At 43.2% G+C, this 19,078-nt stretch overlaps 1 protein-coding gene across 1 annotated transcript in view; it reads left to right on the top strand.

The window, feature by feature from the left end:
- LOC126455780 (hexamerin-like) overlaps window positions 1–19,078 on the top strand; it is a 54,481-nt gene that overhangs the window by 18,153 nt on the left and 17,250 nt on the right. The window contains exons 3-8 of the mRNA XM_050091545.1: window positions 3,888–4,046; window positions 8,543–8,720; window positions 11,582–11,889; window positions 14,544–14,702; window positions 14,790–14,954; window positions 15,047–15,175. Of these exons, the coding sequence (XP_049947502.1) occupies window positions 3,888–4,046; window positions 8,543–8,720; window positions 11,582–11,889; window positions 14,544–14,702; window positions 14,790–14,954; window positions 15,047–15,175 (1,098 nt within the window). The remainder of the gene's footprint in view (window positions 1–3,887; window positions 4,047–8,542; window positions 8,721–11,581; window positions 11,890–14,543; window positions 14,703–14,789; window positions 14,955–15,046; window positions 15,176–19,078) is intronic.

The following is a 19,078-nucleotide window of genomic DNA, read 5'->3' as shown; positions in this document are numbered from 1 at the left end:
GAAAGAAACGTCTAGCTAAGAATTATGTTTCAAGAATTTCGCACTCACAAATACCAGTCCAATGTCTGAACGCCCTTACCATCTAGCTTTCTCTGTGGAATTCAAAAGCGGCTTAGACACCCGGTAACGTCGAGCCTGCCCGTACAGTCTGTACTGACTACTGTTGGCAGTTGTTTATAGAGGGTTGTTGGAGCGACTGAGAACAAATGAAGAAAGGTGCAATCCTTTCCAGTTCGCGGGAACTGTAACAAATCAAAATCTGCTGAACTACAGTTCTGTACCGCTTTATAGCAGTTTGGTGCAGAATTATGGAACGTTTAATACTAGCTTATCTTGGCTATTTTTGGAGAAGAAAATATTTGTATGCTGAAACCAATAATGATGCTGCAGGCTGCAATGGCTCCAGATGTATGCGTCACCGTATACACGTCAAATGTATCCCAGATAAAAAGATAAGAAATGAAATGTGCAGAGACCACAGCATTCACTGCACATGGTGTACTTTCTATTCATTTCACATATATGTGAAAGTTAATCGTACTATGTGAAAATGAATAATTTATTAGATAACATGGTATCAGTGGTATTCGTCAGTGACTGGTGCCTATCCTCTAAACAGACGACCAGGTTTCTTTCCGACCTGAAATATATAGGGTGTATCAAAAAGAACCATCCGATTTTGCACGTCTATATTTCTAAAACTAATAAACATATAAAACTAATTTCGTTTTTTGATTAATGGGAAACTCAAAAAGGTTTTTTTCGTACCTTTTCATAGCTGTTCAATACGCCCCGCTTGAGATGCACTGTATATGTCAATGCGGTATTCAAATTGTTCCCACATTGCAGCGAGCAAGTCTTGAGTTACAGTTTCCACAGCTCCTGTTATGTGATGTCTCACAAGGGCAGGCCGCCAATTGTGAAATTCAGATTCGATTCGTACTGCGCATAATAAAAGCTCATTGCCAGAGGTGTAATGTGGCAAAGCACCAAGATGCACTTCTCAGCCGTTGTAGAGAAAATCGACAGTTAAAAGAAACCGTTGCTGTGAAATACTCTCTACTATTAATAATTTCCTACAGCGTCGTGGTGCAACGGTAAGCGCTCGGGTTCGTAATCCGAAGGTCGCGTGGATCGAATCTCGCGCCATGCAACCTTTTTCTTTTTTTATAGTATTTGTTTTTTGTAATTCAAATGTGTGTGTATACACACACACGCACACACGACACACACACACACACACACACACACACATATATATATATATATATATATATATATATATATATATATATATATATCAGTTGCAACAATTATGCATATAATAAGTTGTTGAAAGTCGTTTGTCGTGGAAAAACTGGCGACTTCGAACATCATTATGTTTTCCGCAAACAAAGTTGTATTTCACAAATGTTATTAATTGCCTTCATAATGTTAACCACGTATAGTTAACGGTAGACGTAGAAACGATATTCCGAAACGAATACGTATAGCGTAAGTCAAACGTTCGAATTAGAATAGAGACCCCACGAACACAAATTTGATATGGCAGGTATGAAATATAAACTCCGTCACTCGCTCGTTACACTTGAAGGACAGATGTTGAATGGGCCGAAACGAGCCGCCGCGTAACAGCGTAGTTGCCTGCTAACTTCGAAAGAAGGTAGATGCGGTCACTAGCGCAACTTATAACATCGTCGAAAATCAGTGCGGACGTGAGAGCTTTGGTACACCCTGTTAAACAAACGGAAAAATGGAGGCGGTACAATTTGAGAGCGATCCGCCTTCACCAACATGCATAAGCAATTCATTACTAGAATGAGATTTTCACTCTGCAGTGGAGTGTGCGCTGATATGAAACTTCCTGGCAGATTAAAACTGTGTGCCCGACCGAGACTCGAATTCGGGACCTTTGCCTTTCGCGGGCAAGTGCTCTACCAACTGAGCTACCGAAGCACCACTCAGTTCCGCTACTCACAGCTTTAATTCTGCCAGTACCTCGTCTCCTACCTTCCAAACTTTACAGAGTTCGAGTCTCGGTCGGGCACACAGTTTTAATCTGCCAGGAAGTTTCATATCAGTGCACACTCCGCTGCAGAGTGAAAATCTCATTCTGGAAACATCCCCCAGGCTGTGGCTAAGCCATGTCTCCGCAATATCTTTTCTTTCAGGAGTGCTAGTTCTGCAAGGTTCGCAGGAGAACTTCTGTAAATATATATATATATATTTGAATTACAAGAAACTAATAGTAAAAAAAAAGTCGGATGGCGCGAGATTCGATCCGACGTTCTTCGGATTACGAATCCGAGCGCTTACCGCTGCGCCACGACGATGCAGAATATTATTAATCGTAGAGAGTATTTCACCGCAACGGTTTCCCTTAGCTGTCGATTTTCTCGACAACGGCTGAGAAGTGCATCTTGGTGCTTTGCCACATTACACCTGTGGCCATGAGCTTTTATTATGCGCAGTATGAATCGAATCTGAATTTCACAATTGGTGGCCTCCCCTTGTCAGTTCATTCTTTGTTGTTGGTAGCGGAGGCACATAAACATTTTATAAACCCCCGCAAGAAATAATCACATACAGTCAGGTCTGGTACCGGCCTTGGATGCCAGTAATGTAAGGCTGCATCATTTGGCCCAGTGCGACCGGTGCATCGCTCAGTAATCCTTTGATTTAAAACTTCCCGCACTTCCAGATGCCAGTGTGACGGTGCCCCATCATGTTGGTAAATGAACTCGTTCGAATCAGTCTTCAACTGTGGGAGAAAAAGTTCTCAAGCATATTAAGATAAGTGCTTCCTGTAACAGTGTTCTCGGTAAGAAAAAATGGACCATACATCTTTTCACGTGAAACGGCACAAAACACATTAAATTTTAGAGTCCCTCTCAAGTTGTACAACTTCAAATGGTTCAAATGGCTCTGAGCACTATGGGACTTAACTTCTGAGGTCATCAGTCCCCTAGAACTTAGAACTACTTAAACCTAACTAACCTAAGGACACCACACACATCCATGCCCGAGGCAGGATTCGAACCCGCGACCGTAGCAGTCGCGCGGTTCCAGACTGTAGCGCCTAGAACCGATCGGCCACGTCGGCCGGCTGTACAACTTCATGTGGTCGTTCGGTACCCCATACTCTCAAGTATGACGGTTCACTTTTCTATTTAAATGGAATGTTGCCTCGTCACTAAACACTAAGACCTTGGAGAAAACTGTCATCCTCCATCTTGCCAAGAACGAAATTACAGAACTCCACACGTTGTTGTTTGTCACCTTCACGAAGAGCTTGCAGTAGCTGAATTTTGCATGGCTTCATGTGTAAACGTCGACGCAAGACACGCCAGACGGACATCGGCGATATGTCCAGTTGTCCAGCTGCACGGCGAACGGATTTCTGCAGACTCCTTGTGAAGCTATGGCGGATGCGTTCGACGTCTGTGTCAGATGCTCGGGGACGGCCCGGCGATTTGCCTTTACGCCTCGGAATTGTTCATGCCATCGTCTAATACTCTGTGCTGTAGGAGGATCCACACCATACCTAGTACGAAAATCACGCTGAATAGTCATTACTGATCCGCACTGCCCAAAACGTAGAACACACAACGCTTTCTGTTGTCCCGACACCATTTTCACTAAAACTGAAGCGGGCGCACACTGCTGCTACCTACTGGGAACCATGTAAAACTCGAGAGTGTGCTCTTTCCAACCGAACGTCGTTCACCCACATATCACATATAACATAATAGCTGTGATTTTTTTAAGTCGGATGATTCTTTTTGATACACCCTGTATTATTTCTTAAACGTGCGACCGCGAGGAACGAACGGCGAGACAGTATTGCGAGCCTACAACTTCTGATACAGTCCATGTGTATATTTCAGGTTCCATACGTGGCTGAAATGTTCGTGGAGTTGCTGAACAGTGAGGAGCTTCTCGCGGTGTACCAGCCAATATCCGTATTCGATGATCGCCATGTGGATCAGATCAAGCTTGTCTTCGACCTTCTCTACCACGCCAACGATTATGACGTCTTTTACAAGGTAATTCCGCACCATGCTTCCATGTGAGTTTGTCTGTGTGTATTATAGAGAGACGAAGAGTGTGTATATACCTAGAAATTCAAGGTTTTAGTTTCTGTGTGGCTTCCATAATTACAATGTAGAGAAACATAGTTTCATTTTGGAAATGACATTTTCCGTCTGGTTTTTTCTCAACAGCTCCTGCATCTAAAAGGAAGTATTTTAAAATAGTACGGGATTGAGAACGCAAGTAAACAGAAAATAGCCATAATTTCTAGATCAGCTTTCGCATATCTTTTCTTCTGCACTTCCTTTACCTTTTTTATCCCAGAAAACAACTGATCTGCTGAGATAGCCGTGCGTGTTAAAGCGCCATTTTCAGAACAGAGAGGTCCGCTGCCCGCAGATCGAATCCGCTCTTTGTGAATCGGTGTGCTGGATGTGATTTTAGGTGGTTTTCGACATCCCACGAGGTGAATATTGGGCTGGTAACCCAGTCGTATCTCAGTTGCACGATTCGCAAACAGGAAACTATCGCTCACGTTCACATGAATAACGAATAACGATACACGCAGACAGTTGGAGCAGACATACTCTGTAACAGGAGCTGTGTGTGTGTGGAGGGTGGGGGGGTAGGAGGGGGGGGGTGAAACGGGGTGGCGACAGGAAGGGCAGTCGGCCATTTTTAACCATGCCAAATCCATTAATAACAGTAGCGCTCCAGCACCGATGCGAGACAAGCACAAGAAAAAGAAGATTCCAGAACGCAAATAATCTAATACTTTAGTATGATATGAACTGTTCGGCAAGAAGTTTTACCATCAAAGCACTGATATAACGGGTGGTTATAATTAAAATTTCCCTACTTAATACGTTATAACACGGAAACCAATTACTGTACGAGGACCAAACTTGGTAGCATTAATGTCAAGGACATGGGTAAGAGAAATAATGCAGAATCGATTCAACTGAAACAATTTTAATGTGCTGCTATGGTGCATCATACTATTAGATACCAGTAAATTTACTGCTACAACAGCGGCTCAACATGGCGCCCATCAGTGTCCAGAAGAGTCTGAAAGCGCAGGATTGCATTCTACACAACAGAACGAAGCATATCCGTAGGTATGGTGGCTACCTCTCTTGATAAGCTGCGCTTCTTATCAAGTACATGTGTGAATGTTCCCCTGGTAAACCCTGTCCTACAGATAGCTCCACAAACGTAAATCACAGGGAGTAAGATCAGGCGATCGTGCCGGTCAAGCATTTGGAAGCGGTCGGTTGATAATCAGAACGTTTCCAAATGTGTACGGAGAAGCAGATGAACTTCTCAAGCAATATGCTGTGGGGCCCCATCTTGTATTAAAGCTGTTGATTTCAATACATCTCTCTCCTGTAGAGCGTGTATGACATGCTGGTGAAGCATATCGCAGTAACGGTGGTCAGTCACACTGCACTGCACGTCTTTGGTCACTGAGCGCCAACCTGTTCAAAAAAGAATGGGCCAATGATGAATGTAGTCGTGAAGCCACACCATATGGTAACACGTTCACCATACAGGGGAACTCCATGCACAGCGACTGGAGGTGAAGATCCCCACACTCGGTAATTCTGTGCGTTCACCTCACCCGTCAGAGAAAAATGAGCTTCGTCTGTCCCTAGGATGGTGCAGGGCCAGCCCTCGTCCACTTCAATCCTTGCGAGAAAGTGGAGAGCGAAGACAACACGTCGTTGTGCGTCCTGTGGCGCAAGCTGCTGTAGGATATGGATCTCGTACGAATATCATTTGAGAATGGTTGGAAGCACCTTGCGTACAGTGGACCACGGGATGTTCAACTGTCGTGACACAGCACGAGCACTGCCTGACGATCGAGAATTGCGCGCAGCGTTGTCTGCCATAGCGAAAGCGATTTCATCAACCACCTGTGGTGCAACCGGTTGTCGGCCTCTTCCCGGAGCTATGTCCAGTTCTCCAGTTGAGTCGAAGTTCTTCATCATGCTCAGCACAGCAGGTGGAGAAAGAGGAGCCTTCCGTAATCCTTTCAGCCAGCTATATTCTCGAAGTACAGCTGCAGCATTACTGTTGTTTTGATAGTAGAGCTTCACCAATAATATTCTGCTCCTTTTGTTCAAGCTCACACTGACACATCAACAAAAAAATGGTTCAAATGGCTCTGAGCACTATGGGACTCAACATCTCAGGTCATAAGTCCCCTAGAACTTAGAACTACTTAAACCTAACTAACCTAAGGACATCACACACACCCATGCCCGAGGCAGGATTCGAACCTGCGACCGTAGCAGTCCCGCGGTTCCGGACTGCAGCGCCAGAACCGCACGGCCACCGCGGCCGGCGACACATCAACAGGTGCACTGCGACAGGTCAGGGTGTGGGACTATGAATCACGATGTCTGATCACGGCACCTGGTGGCCATAGTTGCAACTGGACCGTGGCTCTGTCGCGCATGGAAATCATGCACCCCATACTCTGGACATTAATGCTACCAAGTTTGGTACTCGTACGGTAATTAGTTTCCGTGTTATAACGTGTCAAATAGGGAAAGTTTAATTATAACCACCCATGTACAGTATAGTTACCACTTTTCATTGTGTTTCCAGGTAATTTAGTGAGGTTCGTGTGTTTCAGAGATGAAAAATAAGCTGGAATTTCCTGCAGTCTTACATTAGAAGAACTGACTGCACCGCTTTCGGTGTCATAGCATAGGTTACTTTCGGAAGCCTTCCCTAAAACTCAACGGAAATTGTTAACTAGACATAGTCTGTTACATACACGAATGCATGGTTTCGCTACGATTTGTACTGATAAAATTCTCTCGAGCCTCCAGCCGCTTCAAATTCACAGTTTTGAGCCGAGCACACCTCGGACGTTGTCAACTGGTGCTACCGTCCCTATATAGCCGCACTGCCCTATGTGACGTCACTGGTGGTAGCTCCAGCTACATGTAAGATAATGTTTTCTTTGCGCGCTCTCTTCTACCCTCCGACTGCCGGGTCTCAAGCAGTGCTTAGCTGCAAGCTGAGGGTGTTATCACAGTTTTTTGTCTAGATCGCTACTTTTATTAACCTGTCCCAGAAACTATTAATCCGTATAATAACAAATGTCTCGTCGAATGCAATACGATGTCCGAAACTATTAATCCTTTTAATAACAGATGTCGTCGAATGCAATACGTTGTCCGTTTCCTAAAGCATGCTCTGCTATCGCTGATTACCGAATGCGAACACATCTCTCGTGTTCTACACAGCGCTGATTAATAGTACGTACAGTCTGTTCGACATAAAATACCCACGCCCACACAGTATTTTATATACTCCTGGGGTTTTGAGGCCTACGGCACCTTTCACAGGCCTCATAAGCTGCCAAATTTTTGCTGGAGCCCTGAAGACCGAATCGGTTTTATGCCTCTTTAGGAGCTGGCCAATCTTTCCTGTTACTGAGCCACAGAACGGAAAAAACGTAAGCTTCTTAGAGATCTCCTTGGGGGTCATTCTGCTTACATGTTTTCGGAAAGATGGCCAGAGAAATCTGGCGGTTGTTGTAGCCGTTTTGCTTGAACATCTTCCGTAAGTGGCTCTTTTGATCTAAAGTTACTCTTTTTGATCATATATTAATTACTGTTGTAATAAAATTAAGTGCCCCAACACCTGCTAAGTGTCATGAGAAAATAGCTAGATCAACTGACACCCATACATGGGCAACGTGGGCAATTAAGTGGCTCATTTCCTTCCACAGATTTCAGGTTTTAAACCAACTGACGCGGCTGGAAGCTCGAGAGAATTCATTTCTTATACTGGAAATGAAATGAGCGTTTGGCGTGATTGGCCGGAAGGCCCCTTGCGGGGCAGGTCCGGCCGCCTTGGTGCAGGTCTTATTACATTCGATGCCACATTGGGCGACCTGCGCGCCGGATGGGGATGAAATGATGATGAAGGCAACACAACACCCAGTCACTGAGCGGAGAAAATCTCCGGCGCAACCGGGAATCGAAACCGGGCCCGTAGGACGGCAATCCGTCACGCTGACCACTTTTTTTTTTTTTTAATCTCATTTTGTTCGCTTTCGTGCGTTGCATCTGCTCGGGGCGGACGTCCTAAGACACCCCTTTAAGTTCGTCGTTGATCGGTTAACTCAGTTCTTTTTATTACAGAGGGCAATTAACCCTCTGACCGAACACGCTGAGTTAACGTGCCGGCTATCGGGGCGGACATATCTCATGTGTATTTTATCACTTAGACATGTAAACGCCTATATGCTCACACCCCCTCTCCCCCTCGCTCTCTGTCCCCCTCCTTTGCGTATGTGTTTGTTTGTTTGTACTTAATTTCTTCCATATTTTCGTAACAGGTTTCTATTGTGATTCTTTATATGCATTTCTCTAAGTTTCTAGGGTCAAATAAGATACCTTGACAGCTACGTCAGTGTTTCGTGTCACATCCATCTTTCCCAATAACTTCATCAGCATATGCTCTAAGATTTTTTTCTCCCATTTTGCAGACGGCCCTGTATCTCCGTGAGCGAGTGAACAAAGGGCAGTTTTTGGTCGCATTCTTCATGGCTGTAAGACTGCGCGAAGACACGAGGGACCTTATCTTGCCACCCATCTACGAGATACACCCAGAGCTGTTCATCACTTCTGACGTCATCCAGCGGGTCTACGACGCCAAGCTACAAGGTGAGGCGACGTGGACCGTGGAAGGTTCTTCTGGGTCTGGCTCTGAGCACTACGGGACTTAACATCTGAGGTAATCAGTCCCCTAGAACCTAGAACTTCTTAAACCTAACTAATCTAAGGACATCACACACATATATGCCCGAGGCAGGATTCAAACCTGCGACCGTAGCGGCGGTGTAAGGGGAAGACTGTTTTAGAGGGTGGGGGGGGGGGGGGGGGGCACGGTCAAAGATAGCGCTCTTCTTTAAATTAAAAAAAGAACATAAATGCAGTTCACAAAATGTGATTGTCCAGTGTCGGATCGCAAAAAATATTTTTTTGGATCATTGAGAAAACAAAAGGCAGAAAAACATGTTTCAAAGTGCCGACTATGTTCTTTCTATTTCGTTTTGTTTCTGATTTCTTAATTGTGAAGAACGAAGAATATCTTTTCTCACCTTCCTCTGAAAAGTGTCCTCTAATCGATCTTCGAAACGTAGCTATACTTCGATGACGGGTACGTGACAATCCCACTCTGTAATTGGAAAACAAGATTGATGTTCGAGCAAAATTAAATTACCTGAAGCGGTTTCATTTCATTCCTATTCGCATTCCATTCCAGTATGAAGATTATCCTATGGTGTAATTTCGTTACATCTTGTTAGGGTTATGTGCACTAATCATTGCAGTATACGGAAATAATCGCCGAGCGGTTCTAGGCGCTTCAGTCTGGAACAGAGCGACCGCTACGGTCGCAGGTTCGAATTCTACCTCGGGCATGGATGTGTGTGATGTCCTTAGGTTACATAGGTTTCTAAGTTCTGGTGGACTGATGACCTCAGATGTTAAGTCCCATAGTGCTCAGAATCATTTGAACCATTGAATGTAAGTAATGGATGACACCTTCATACCGAATGTACTGTACACAGTGGATGGTATGGGTATTGAATCTCAATCTCATGTGATTGATAAACGAAGACTTATTCCTTCTGGAATACATACAACTGAAAATATTGATTCTTCTTCAACATCCATTTTCCTTTGTGATAATTTACTTCGGTGTTACTGAAAGAAGGTCTATTGCTAGTCTTGTGCATTGGTTTACTTGACACTTAAAGCTTCCAACGTAATTGTTACATAGTTTCTTAATAGATTTCTTTCTTAAAAATTGTCGAAAAATTGCTTGTTTTGGCGCCCTTTTCTTAACTTTTCAGTTCGTAAGCAGGAGCTACTGACATAAAAAGTTAGACTTTTGTAAATCTAAGAAGTCCTCTGTAATGTTTTATGTTTAATATCGGGAATGTTTTATGTATAAATTATTTTAATATTGTAACAATATTATGAAAAGGATAGTTGCTACTCACCATATAGCAGAGATGCTGCGTCGCAAATAGGCACAACAAAACGAATGTCACAAAATAAGCTTTCGGCTAACAAGGTCTTCATCAGAAAAAGACAGACAAACACACACACACACACACACACACACACACAGAGACAGGCACAGACACTCAAGCAAACACAACTCTAAAAAATGTTCAAATGTGTGTGAAATCTTATGGGACTTAAGTGGTAAGGTGATCAGTCCCTAAGCCTACACACTACTTAACCTAAATTATCCTAAGGACAAACACACACACCTATGCCCGAGGGAGGACTCAAACCTCCGCCGGGAGCAGCCGCACAGTCCATGACTGCACTGCCTTAGACCGCTTGGCTAATCTCGTGCGGCAAACACAACTCTCTCTCTCTCACACACATAAACACACACACAAACACAGTCACTGGCAGCTGAAGCTGGACTACAACTACTCGGCTATCCCTTCCCCACCCCTTGCCCCAGCCTCCTCCTTACCCCCACACAGCTTCCTCTCCCATCATGCACTCCTGATGCTGCTCGTAATCTGGTTTGGCAAGCCAGAGACTGTAGTCATGTGTGTGTGAGCTGTGTTTGCCTTCGTGTGTGTGTGTGTCTGTCGTCTATTTTTGACAAAAGCCTTTTTGGCCAAAAGCTTATTTTGTGACAGTCCTTTTGTTGTGCCTGTCTGCAACTTAGCATGTCCGCTGTATGGTGAGTAAAAACTAACCTTTTCATAACATTGTTCCATTCCATCCTGGATTTTCCATTGTTTTATTTTAAGACTGCATTTTTAAATCAGTTGCTAGACGCAGATGGCGCTACGGGCGTTTTAGACCAATCAGGTTTAAGATTTTAATATAAAGCCACAGTATGTTAGCCTGGTTTTGCATAACAGTGATGCTGAGAGTTCATTTAAGACTAGTTAGTCTGTAACTGTAATAAGCTTTCGGCCAACAAGGGCTTTGTCAAAAAACGACGACACACACACACACACACACACACACACACACACACACACACACACACACACACTACACACTCAAGCAAACAAAATTCACACACACACACACACACACACACACACATACACATACACACACACATGGCCACAGTCACAATCAGACAGAAATTTTTTATGTTTCTGTAATATTGTAAATATAGGATTAGAATCAAATTGTCTTCTGTTTTTATATTGTTTAACTGATCTAAAATTTGGCGTCACTGCACGAAGCCACTCAGTCTGAAATAATAAAAACAACGTCCGATAGACGGAAAATAAGTCTGTTTTGTATAAAAAAGGATCGCGGGTAACTCCCTGTGACAAGTATGCCGAGTTTTAGTATTTACTGTAATTGTTTGCGTTTGAAACTGTTACTCTGTTATTTAATTGTTGCAGTTATGACGCTGCGCTTTAGCCCACGCTTTCGTTCACTGTTACTCCGTCCCCAGACAGACGCTATCATCATCTCGCATCTCAGTGGATTAACTAGACTGCTGACAAGTGCGGCGTTTCGGTTGACAGGTTACGTCTCAGCTGACAAGCCGTACTACGTGCAGGCTGGCTACACAGGATTCCCGGTGGCGACGCACTCACCAGAGCAGATGCTTACCTACTTCACCGAGGACGTCGGGCTGAACGAGTTCTTCGCAGATTTCAACTACCGCTACCCGTACTTCCTCAGTGCTGCCAACTACAGCATGTCCAACGGCAACTTGCGCGGCAGCCTCTTCTATCGCGCGCTGAGGCAGCTGTTCGCCCGCTACAACCTGGAGAGGTTGTCCCATGGACTGCCTGATGTCCCAACACTCGATTACTCTGAAGATATTGAGGTAGGAGTTTCTGTGGCGCAAGTTTCGGTTTAGAACCCACCTAACATTCACAGGATAATCACTGCTACGGCCTTTCTGCTCTCGTCTCTTTCATCATTTCCCTCCCACTCTCGGCTTCCCCTAAGGATGGGATTTAAGGGCACCACACACGAAAAAACCGATTGCTCACGGTATCGCCGCAATCGGTCGCTCGCTTCATCTCCCCCATCCCCCCACCCACATCTCAGTTATACATATCTCAACTCTGTACTATAAGCAAACCAATATACAACATTTTACAATAATAGCTCATCTTACAAACGTAAACATTTTGTATCAAAAGTTCCTTTAAAGATTTACATGTAATGACAATTTTGCAGGAAGAAAATAGAAAATAAATCCACTGAAGATAGCACAAATTGCTGAAACATGTTTGGGTGAAAACAAAACTTCAAAGGGGTCTTGCATAAGGTATAATTCCTCTTCAATTTTGTTAGCAACCGCGGAAATAAAAACTGAAACATTCAAAAGATGATTACTGAAGTGTTATGTTTAGCATCAGTGGCAGTTGATCTCTGTGCATCCACGAATAGTTGCAAAAAAAATTAAAACAGAATTTAAATTTCATAAACTTGTTTTGAAATGCTTTTCTTGGGAATTGTAGTATATTTTTCATTGGCGCCAAGGTGGTTGTATACACGTTACCAGTGCGCTAATACAGTTTGTTTTTCTTTTATGCATCCTTAGTTCCTTTTCATTCCTTAGTCTTATAGTTTAACTGCAATCATTTACACAATGGTATTCAATCTCGATGGGTTCATATACATCTGCTGATTTCCATAATTCTTTCATTAATTGTAGATTACCTATATGGAATGAAGAGTGACTTGAGTATATCACTATAGCCCTAAACATTTAAATTAAAATTTTCTGTTAATACCACTCTACGTATTCTGTTAAGAGGTTGAAAACTTTAATAATGCGTGTAGTTATTTCGTAAGCACGCACAGTCGCCACACACAGCCCAGTATATCATGGTTATTACTATGAACTTCTCAACAATTCCGTAGCATAAGCTCCAAAGTGATGAGGGTTTCAATTTTTTTGATTCATTCTTAATATAAATGGCAACTGCGGCCTCAACTTTACTTCCCAGAGTGGTTAATACCTCCTGAATAACTATACATTCCAATCATTTCAATTTATTCAACTGTGAGTTTCCAAAAAGTGATCCTTTAACTGTGTTGCACAGTGTATGGAGATATCATTTCAGATTTCTGAAGCTATGAGATGGCATCCACGTTCATGATAATAACACAAAAAAGATGTACTTTGCGTGTAGTACTGAAATACGCTTATCGTTTAGGCACCAAAGTAATCTATTTTAAAAATACTAAGAAGATAATTGTCAGTCTTTTGACAAAGCATGTTTTGTGTACTTTCTGTCTATCTTAGTTCTTGGGGCACGACGTGTTTTCAAATTCATCGAACCAGTCATATAAAAACCGTCAAGTTTTGAATCTTGGCTTCTCTGGAAAAAATTCTGCGGGCGACCATGATTCACTCCTTCTACATCAGTCCCCCATCCTTATACTTAGCTCTCTCCTACGCTCCTCAACGATGACCTTTCCCAGGCCAGGTCCTTCCAATTTTAATAACAGTGAATTGCTTCATTTTAATGATCAGTGACTTATGTTTTAAACGTATTCTTATTGTCAACTTTTTTTCCTTTTCCGTCGTTCCTTAGTTGCTTCTATATCCGTGGAGATATATTCCGTCTTTGCAACTAAATGAAAGACAGTTTTTTTTTTTTTTTTTTTGCCTTATGCGTTTCGCTTCCTTTATTTATGAAGCATCTCCAGTGGCGTATAATACATGTTTGTTTCTACGTATATACAGGGTGTCCCATATATCTTGACCACCCTAAATAACTGTTTGTCCAGATACAAATTACAAAATGTTTCAAGCAAATGTTCTTTAGCCATCAGGGGGACATCAATCAGCATGATTGCCTTCGTTGTAGTTCTGTTTTTTACAAAGATATGAACAGCGGTATGACTTTTTTTAAATGGCACCCTGTCTTTTTTTCGCTAATTCATTTCCTCTCCTAAAGACCTATTCAAAAAATGTATCACAGAGTACCATTCACTGAACCACAACGTTATTAATTACATAACACAACACTGACTTTCAGCCTGGGATTACAAACTCGCCCACTTGCTGGAATTGTCAGAAAACAAGTAAAAACCAAGTAAGAACATGAAAAATAGATACGTCAAAACATATCGGTTGAAAACTTTCGGAGATACACAATTGCCGGCCGAAGTGGCCGTGCGGTTAAAGGCGCTGCAGTCTGGAACCGCAATACCGCTACGGTCGCAGGTTCGAATCCTGCCTCGGGCATGGATGTTTGTGATGTCCTTAGGTTAGTTAGGTTTAACTAGTTCTAAGTTCTAGGGGACTAATGACCTCAGAAGTTGAGTCCCATAGTTCTCAGAGCCATTTGAACCATTTTGATACACAATTCTGAACTAACGAACTTTTACATTCTTATTCATACACATGAATTTCGCGACTGCATCCATAACCAAACTTTTAGATGTGAATGTTGCACCTGATACTAAATTCTTCCATATATGAGCTTGCCGCTGAGATGGTTCCTTTTTCATTTCCAGACCAGCTACAACCCGAAGCTCAGGCTGCAGAACGGAGTCGAAATCGCTATGCGTCCCGCAAAACTGAACCTTATGAGTACCGACGTCTTGGCCCTGGAGAGGATCTGGTACAGCGAGTACAGACTGTTCGACGTCGTTGACATGGAGCACATCGTAACGGTGAGTGCATAGCCCAGTTTCCCTGTCCACCAGACTGTAGCAGCTACAGTGCCCGGATTCCCTGAACTTTTGCGCTCTGTACTCCAGGCGACGGAGGGCAGGATAACGTTTAAAGAGAGCGAAGCGACCGAACTGCTGGGGAATCTCGTACAGTGCACCCCCGACTCCCTCAACGCCAGGTACTACGGGTCCTACTACAAGGATCTCTTGTCGCTCATTGGCAAAAACCTCAACCCTACGCAGAGATACGGGGTAAGTGCCAACGCCCGACATGGCGTAATAGAAAGATAAACAATCAGAACTGTCATAAAATATGCATTTTATTGTTATTTTCCTGTCTGCAGGGTGCCACCAGTGTTCTCAGCAAATTTGAGACCATGCTGAGAGACCCACTATACTTCCAGATCGTCAAGAGAGTCCTAAACATCTTCCAGCAGTACCAGAACTACCTTGAACCTTATACTAGGCAAGAGGTAAGTCAGTTGCCTTACTAGAACACATTCATCACTTGTTGTACATTTCTGAACTGGGAACTAAAAACACAAATGCGACGATATTTGTTTTCTTCGTGTGAACGCACAAACTTGGATGCTGAACAAATAGTACTCCAATTAATATACTACGAGAGGCGACTTGGGCTTTAAGGGAACCAGAAACTCTCAATGAATCAATGTCCGACGTCCTGGTTCTTCTTTACTCTTCTTTACTGAAAATGCAAAATTTGTCTCTATTTCAATTGAAAATAATAAACAAGCAGTGACATTGCTGTCGAAGGATGTGTGGTGTCACCGCCGGACACCACACTTGCTAGGTGGTAGCCTTTAAATCGACCGCGGTCCGTTAGTATACGTCGGACCCGCGTGTCGCCACTATCAGTGATTGCAGACCGAGCGCCGCCACACGGCAGGTCTAGAGAGACTTCCTAGCACTCGCCCCAGTTGTACAACCGACTTTGCTAGCGATGGTTCACTGACAAAATACGCTCTCATTTGCCGAGACGATAGTTAGCATAGCCTTCAGCTACGTCATTTGCTACGACCTAGCAAGGCGCCAGTGCCAGTTACTATTGATACTGTAGTAATCTACCGTCAAGAGCGACGTTCACCATTAATGGATTAAAGTTAAGTGTTCCACCAGCTGCGTCCGTTTTTTCTAAATTCTAATTTCCTTGTCCTGTTCCAGACCTCACGCCACCCTGCGTGAGCTAAAACGCGTGCCTTTCGGCTTCCTCTAGTAAAACGGTGTTGGCTCTCATGCCAACCCACAACAGGATGTATACGATCTTTCCAGCATGAGGAAAAGTTTCTATTGACACTCGACAGGGTTCGATCATCTATCCACTAGTGTTAATGGTCTGCGTTATTCATTACGATATTACACTGTAAAGCCAAGGAAACTGGCACACCTACCTAACATCGTGTAGGGTCCCCGAGAGCACTCAGGAGTGCCGCAACACGACGTGGCATGAACTCGACTAGTATGTCAAGTAGTGCTGGAGGGAACTGAGACCATGAATCCTGCAGGACTGTAAATAAATCGGTAAGAGTACGAGGGGTGGAGATCTCTTCTGAACAGCACGTTGCAAGGCATCCTAGATATGCTCAATAATGTTCATGTCTGGGGAGTTTGGTGGCCAGCAGAAGTGTTTAAACTCAGAAGAGTGTCCCTGGAGCCAGTCTGTAGTAATTCTGGACGTGTGGGGTGTCGCATTGTCCTGCTGAAATTGCCAAAGTCCGTCGGAATGCATAATGAGCATGAATGAATGCAGGTAATCAGACAGGACGCTTACGTACGTGTCACCTGTCAGAGTCGTATCTAGACATTTCAGGGGTCCCATATCACTCCAACTGCACACTCCCCGCACCATTACAGAGCTTCCAATAGCTTGAACAGTCCCCTTTTGACGTGCAGGGTCCATGGATTCATGAGGTTGTCTCTATACCCATACACGTCCATCCCCTCGATACAATTTGAAACGAGACGCGTCCGACCAGTCAACATGTTTCCAGTCATCAACAGTCCAACTTCGGTGTTGGCGGGCCCAGGCGAGGCGCAGAGCTTTGTGTCGTTCAGTGATCAAGGTACACAAGTGGGCCTTCGGCTCCGAAAGCCCATATCGAAAATGTTTCATTGAATGGTTCGCACGTTGTCACTTGTTGATGGCCCGGCATTGAAATCTGCATCAATTTGTCGAAGGGTTGCCCTTCTGTCACGCTGAACGTTTATCTTCAGTCGTCTTTGGTTCCGTTCTTGCAGGATCTTTTTCCGGCCGCAGCGATGTCGGAGATTTGATGTTTTACCGGATTCCTGACATTCATGGTACACTCGTGAAATGGTCGTACGGCAAAATTTCCACTTCACCGTTACCTCGGAGGTGCTGTCTCCCATTGCTCGTGCGCCGATTATGACACCAAGTTCACACTTCCTTAAATCTTGATAACCTGCCATTGTAGCAGCGGTAACCTATCTAACGACTGCGCCAGACAGTTGTTGTCTTTTATAAGCGTTGCCGACCCCAGTGTCGTATTCTGCCTGTTTACATATCTCTGTACTTGAATACACATGCCTATACCAGTTTCTTTAGCGCTTCATTGTATTTGAACCAGGGGGGAGGTAATGCTATGGGTGGGAAGTACAAGTATTGTTATCAAGCTGAGCAAAGAGGCATCGACGAATAAAATTGGAAAAGACTTTTTATTAGGCAAAAACTTTAATAAAGCCAAGATCGCAAAATATTTCTTTATTTTCAACAACCGGTTTCGACTGACTTTGCTGTCAACTTTTGTCACAAAATGTATTCATTTTTAATTGCAACATCACACCAAAATGAACAGATTTTATAACGAAATTTTTCGAAGACCTGAGGATGACAGCGAAGTCTGTATAAACCGTTCGTTGTAAATAAAGAAATATTTATGCTATCTTGGCTTTAGAAAGTTTTTATCAAGTAAAACAGGTCGCTCCCTCTGATTTCTCTACATGAGACAATTCAATCAGATTTTTTATTAATGTTGTCATCTAAATCGCCTAAGATTAATATAATACACCAAAAACAAAAAATAAATACAGCAGAAAGTTCTAAGTTCTTGGGCGTGCATGTGGATCGAACCCAGAACTGTAAAAATCGTGTTACACATTTGCTAACTTTTTTGGGTCATTTACTTTTGCCAAATTAATTACGTAGATACTAGTATGTTAACATTATGTTATGCTCTAGTCATAATATTTGATTAACTCCTTACTTAGGTAGAAAGTATTCGTTGCACAAAGTCAAGGGATGGGTATTCGTTTAAGTAGCTGAGAATATCGAAAACGGTGTCGTACAAATATTGACTAAAGAGCTTTGAATTTAACAATTATTTGACTTTTAAAGTACGAATAAGGATATTCGCAAACACAATACATGAAGATACTACCTGTGTTCCCTTGTAGTGAAACTAAATTTGGCACAGAAAAGAGATATCTACCGAACACATAAATTGTATAAAGCCTTTTGACAAAGATTTCACGAAAACCATCACACAGCAAAAATGTTGCTTTCAAATGTAACATAAAATTTCTTCTCGTTGTCTACAGGCGTTCTCAACCCATTAAATGATCAGGATGTACCCATATTTTGCGTATGACCGATTAATATGAAGATAAAATGACTAGCTCCACATTAATAAATGACCCTTGTAAAATAACATTATCCACTAACTAGCATGACGCTATATAAATACATAGTTTCAGGAAATGTTCAGTTGACGCAGGACACATTCCAATAGTTATTGTTATTGGAAAACGTAACTAACTAAATTAAAACGGAATTTCATTTGACATTAAATACATGGAGGTGCAGAAGTTTGTGAAGCAGCATGGGAGGGACAATGTCCTGCATAACAATAGTTGCTCTTACCACTGTCTCAAATGGCTCTGAGCACTATGCGACTTGACGTCGGAGGTCATCAGTCCCCCATAACTTAGAACTACTTAAACCTAACTAACCTACGGACATCACACACATCCACGCCCGAGGCAGGATTCGAACCTGCAATCGTAGCGGTCGCGCGGTTCCAGACTGAAGCGCCTAGAACCGCTCGGCCACTCCGGCCGGCACCACTGTCTCGTCTTTGTCCATGGATAGCACGTCTGTTGTACTCCAGACATATTGTCACTGCTCTCAGAAAGCTTAAATATTGTAAAACCATGAAACCAACAACTCTTAGGTCGTCCGTCCGGAGATGAACATTAACTCGTTCAGTGGACTCTCATGAAACTTTCATTTTGCAATTAGCAGCGCTACAAAAGAGCAGTACTTCATGTCACACTCCCTTTAAGGCCCATAGACTGTATGTCAGAAAGGGGTTGTACATATATCACAAATATAACAGGTC

This window comes from Schistocerca serialis, chromosome 2 (genome assembly GCF_023864345.2).
Source record: "Schistocerca serialis cubense isolate TAMUIC-IGC-003099 chromosome 2, iqSchSeri2.2, whole genome shotgun sequence".
NCBI classification, from domain to species: domain Eukaryota; kingdom Metazoa; phylum Arthropoda; class Insecta; order Orthoptera; family Acrididae; genus Schistocerca; species Schistocerca serialis.
This window is presented reverse-complemented; position numbering and strand designations above follow the sequence as displayed.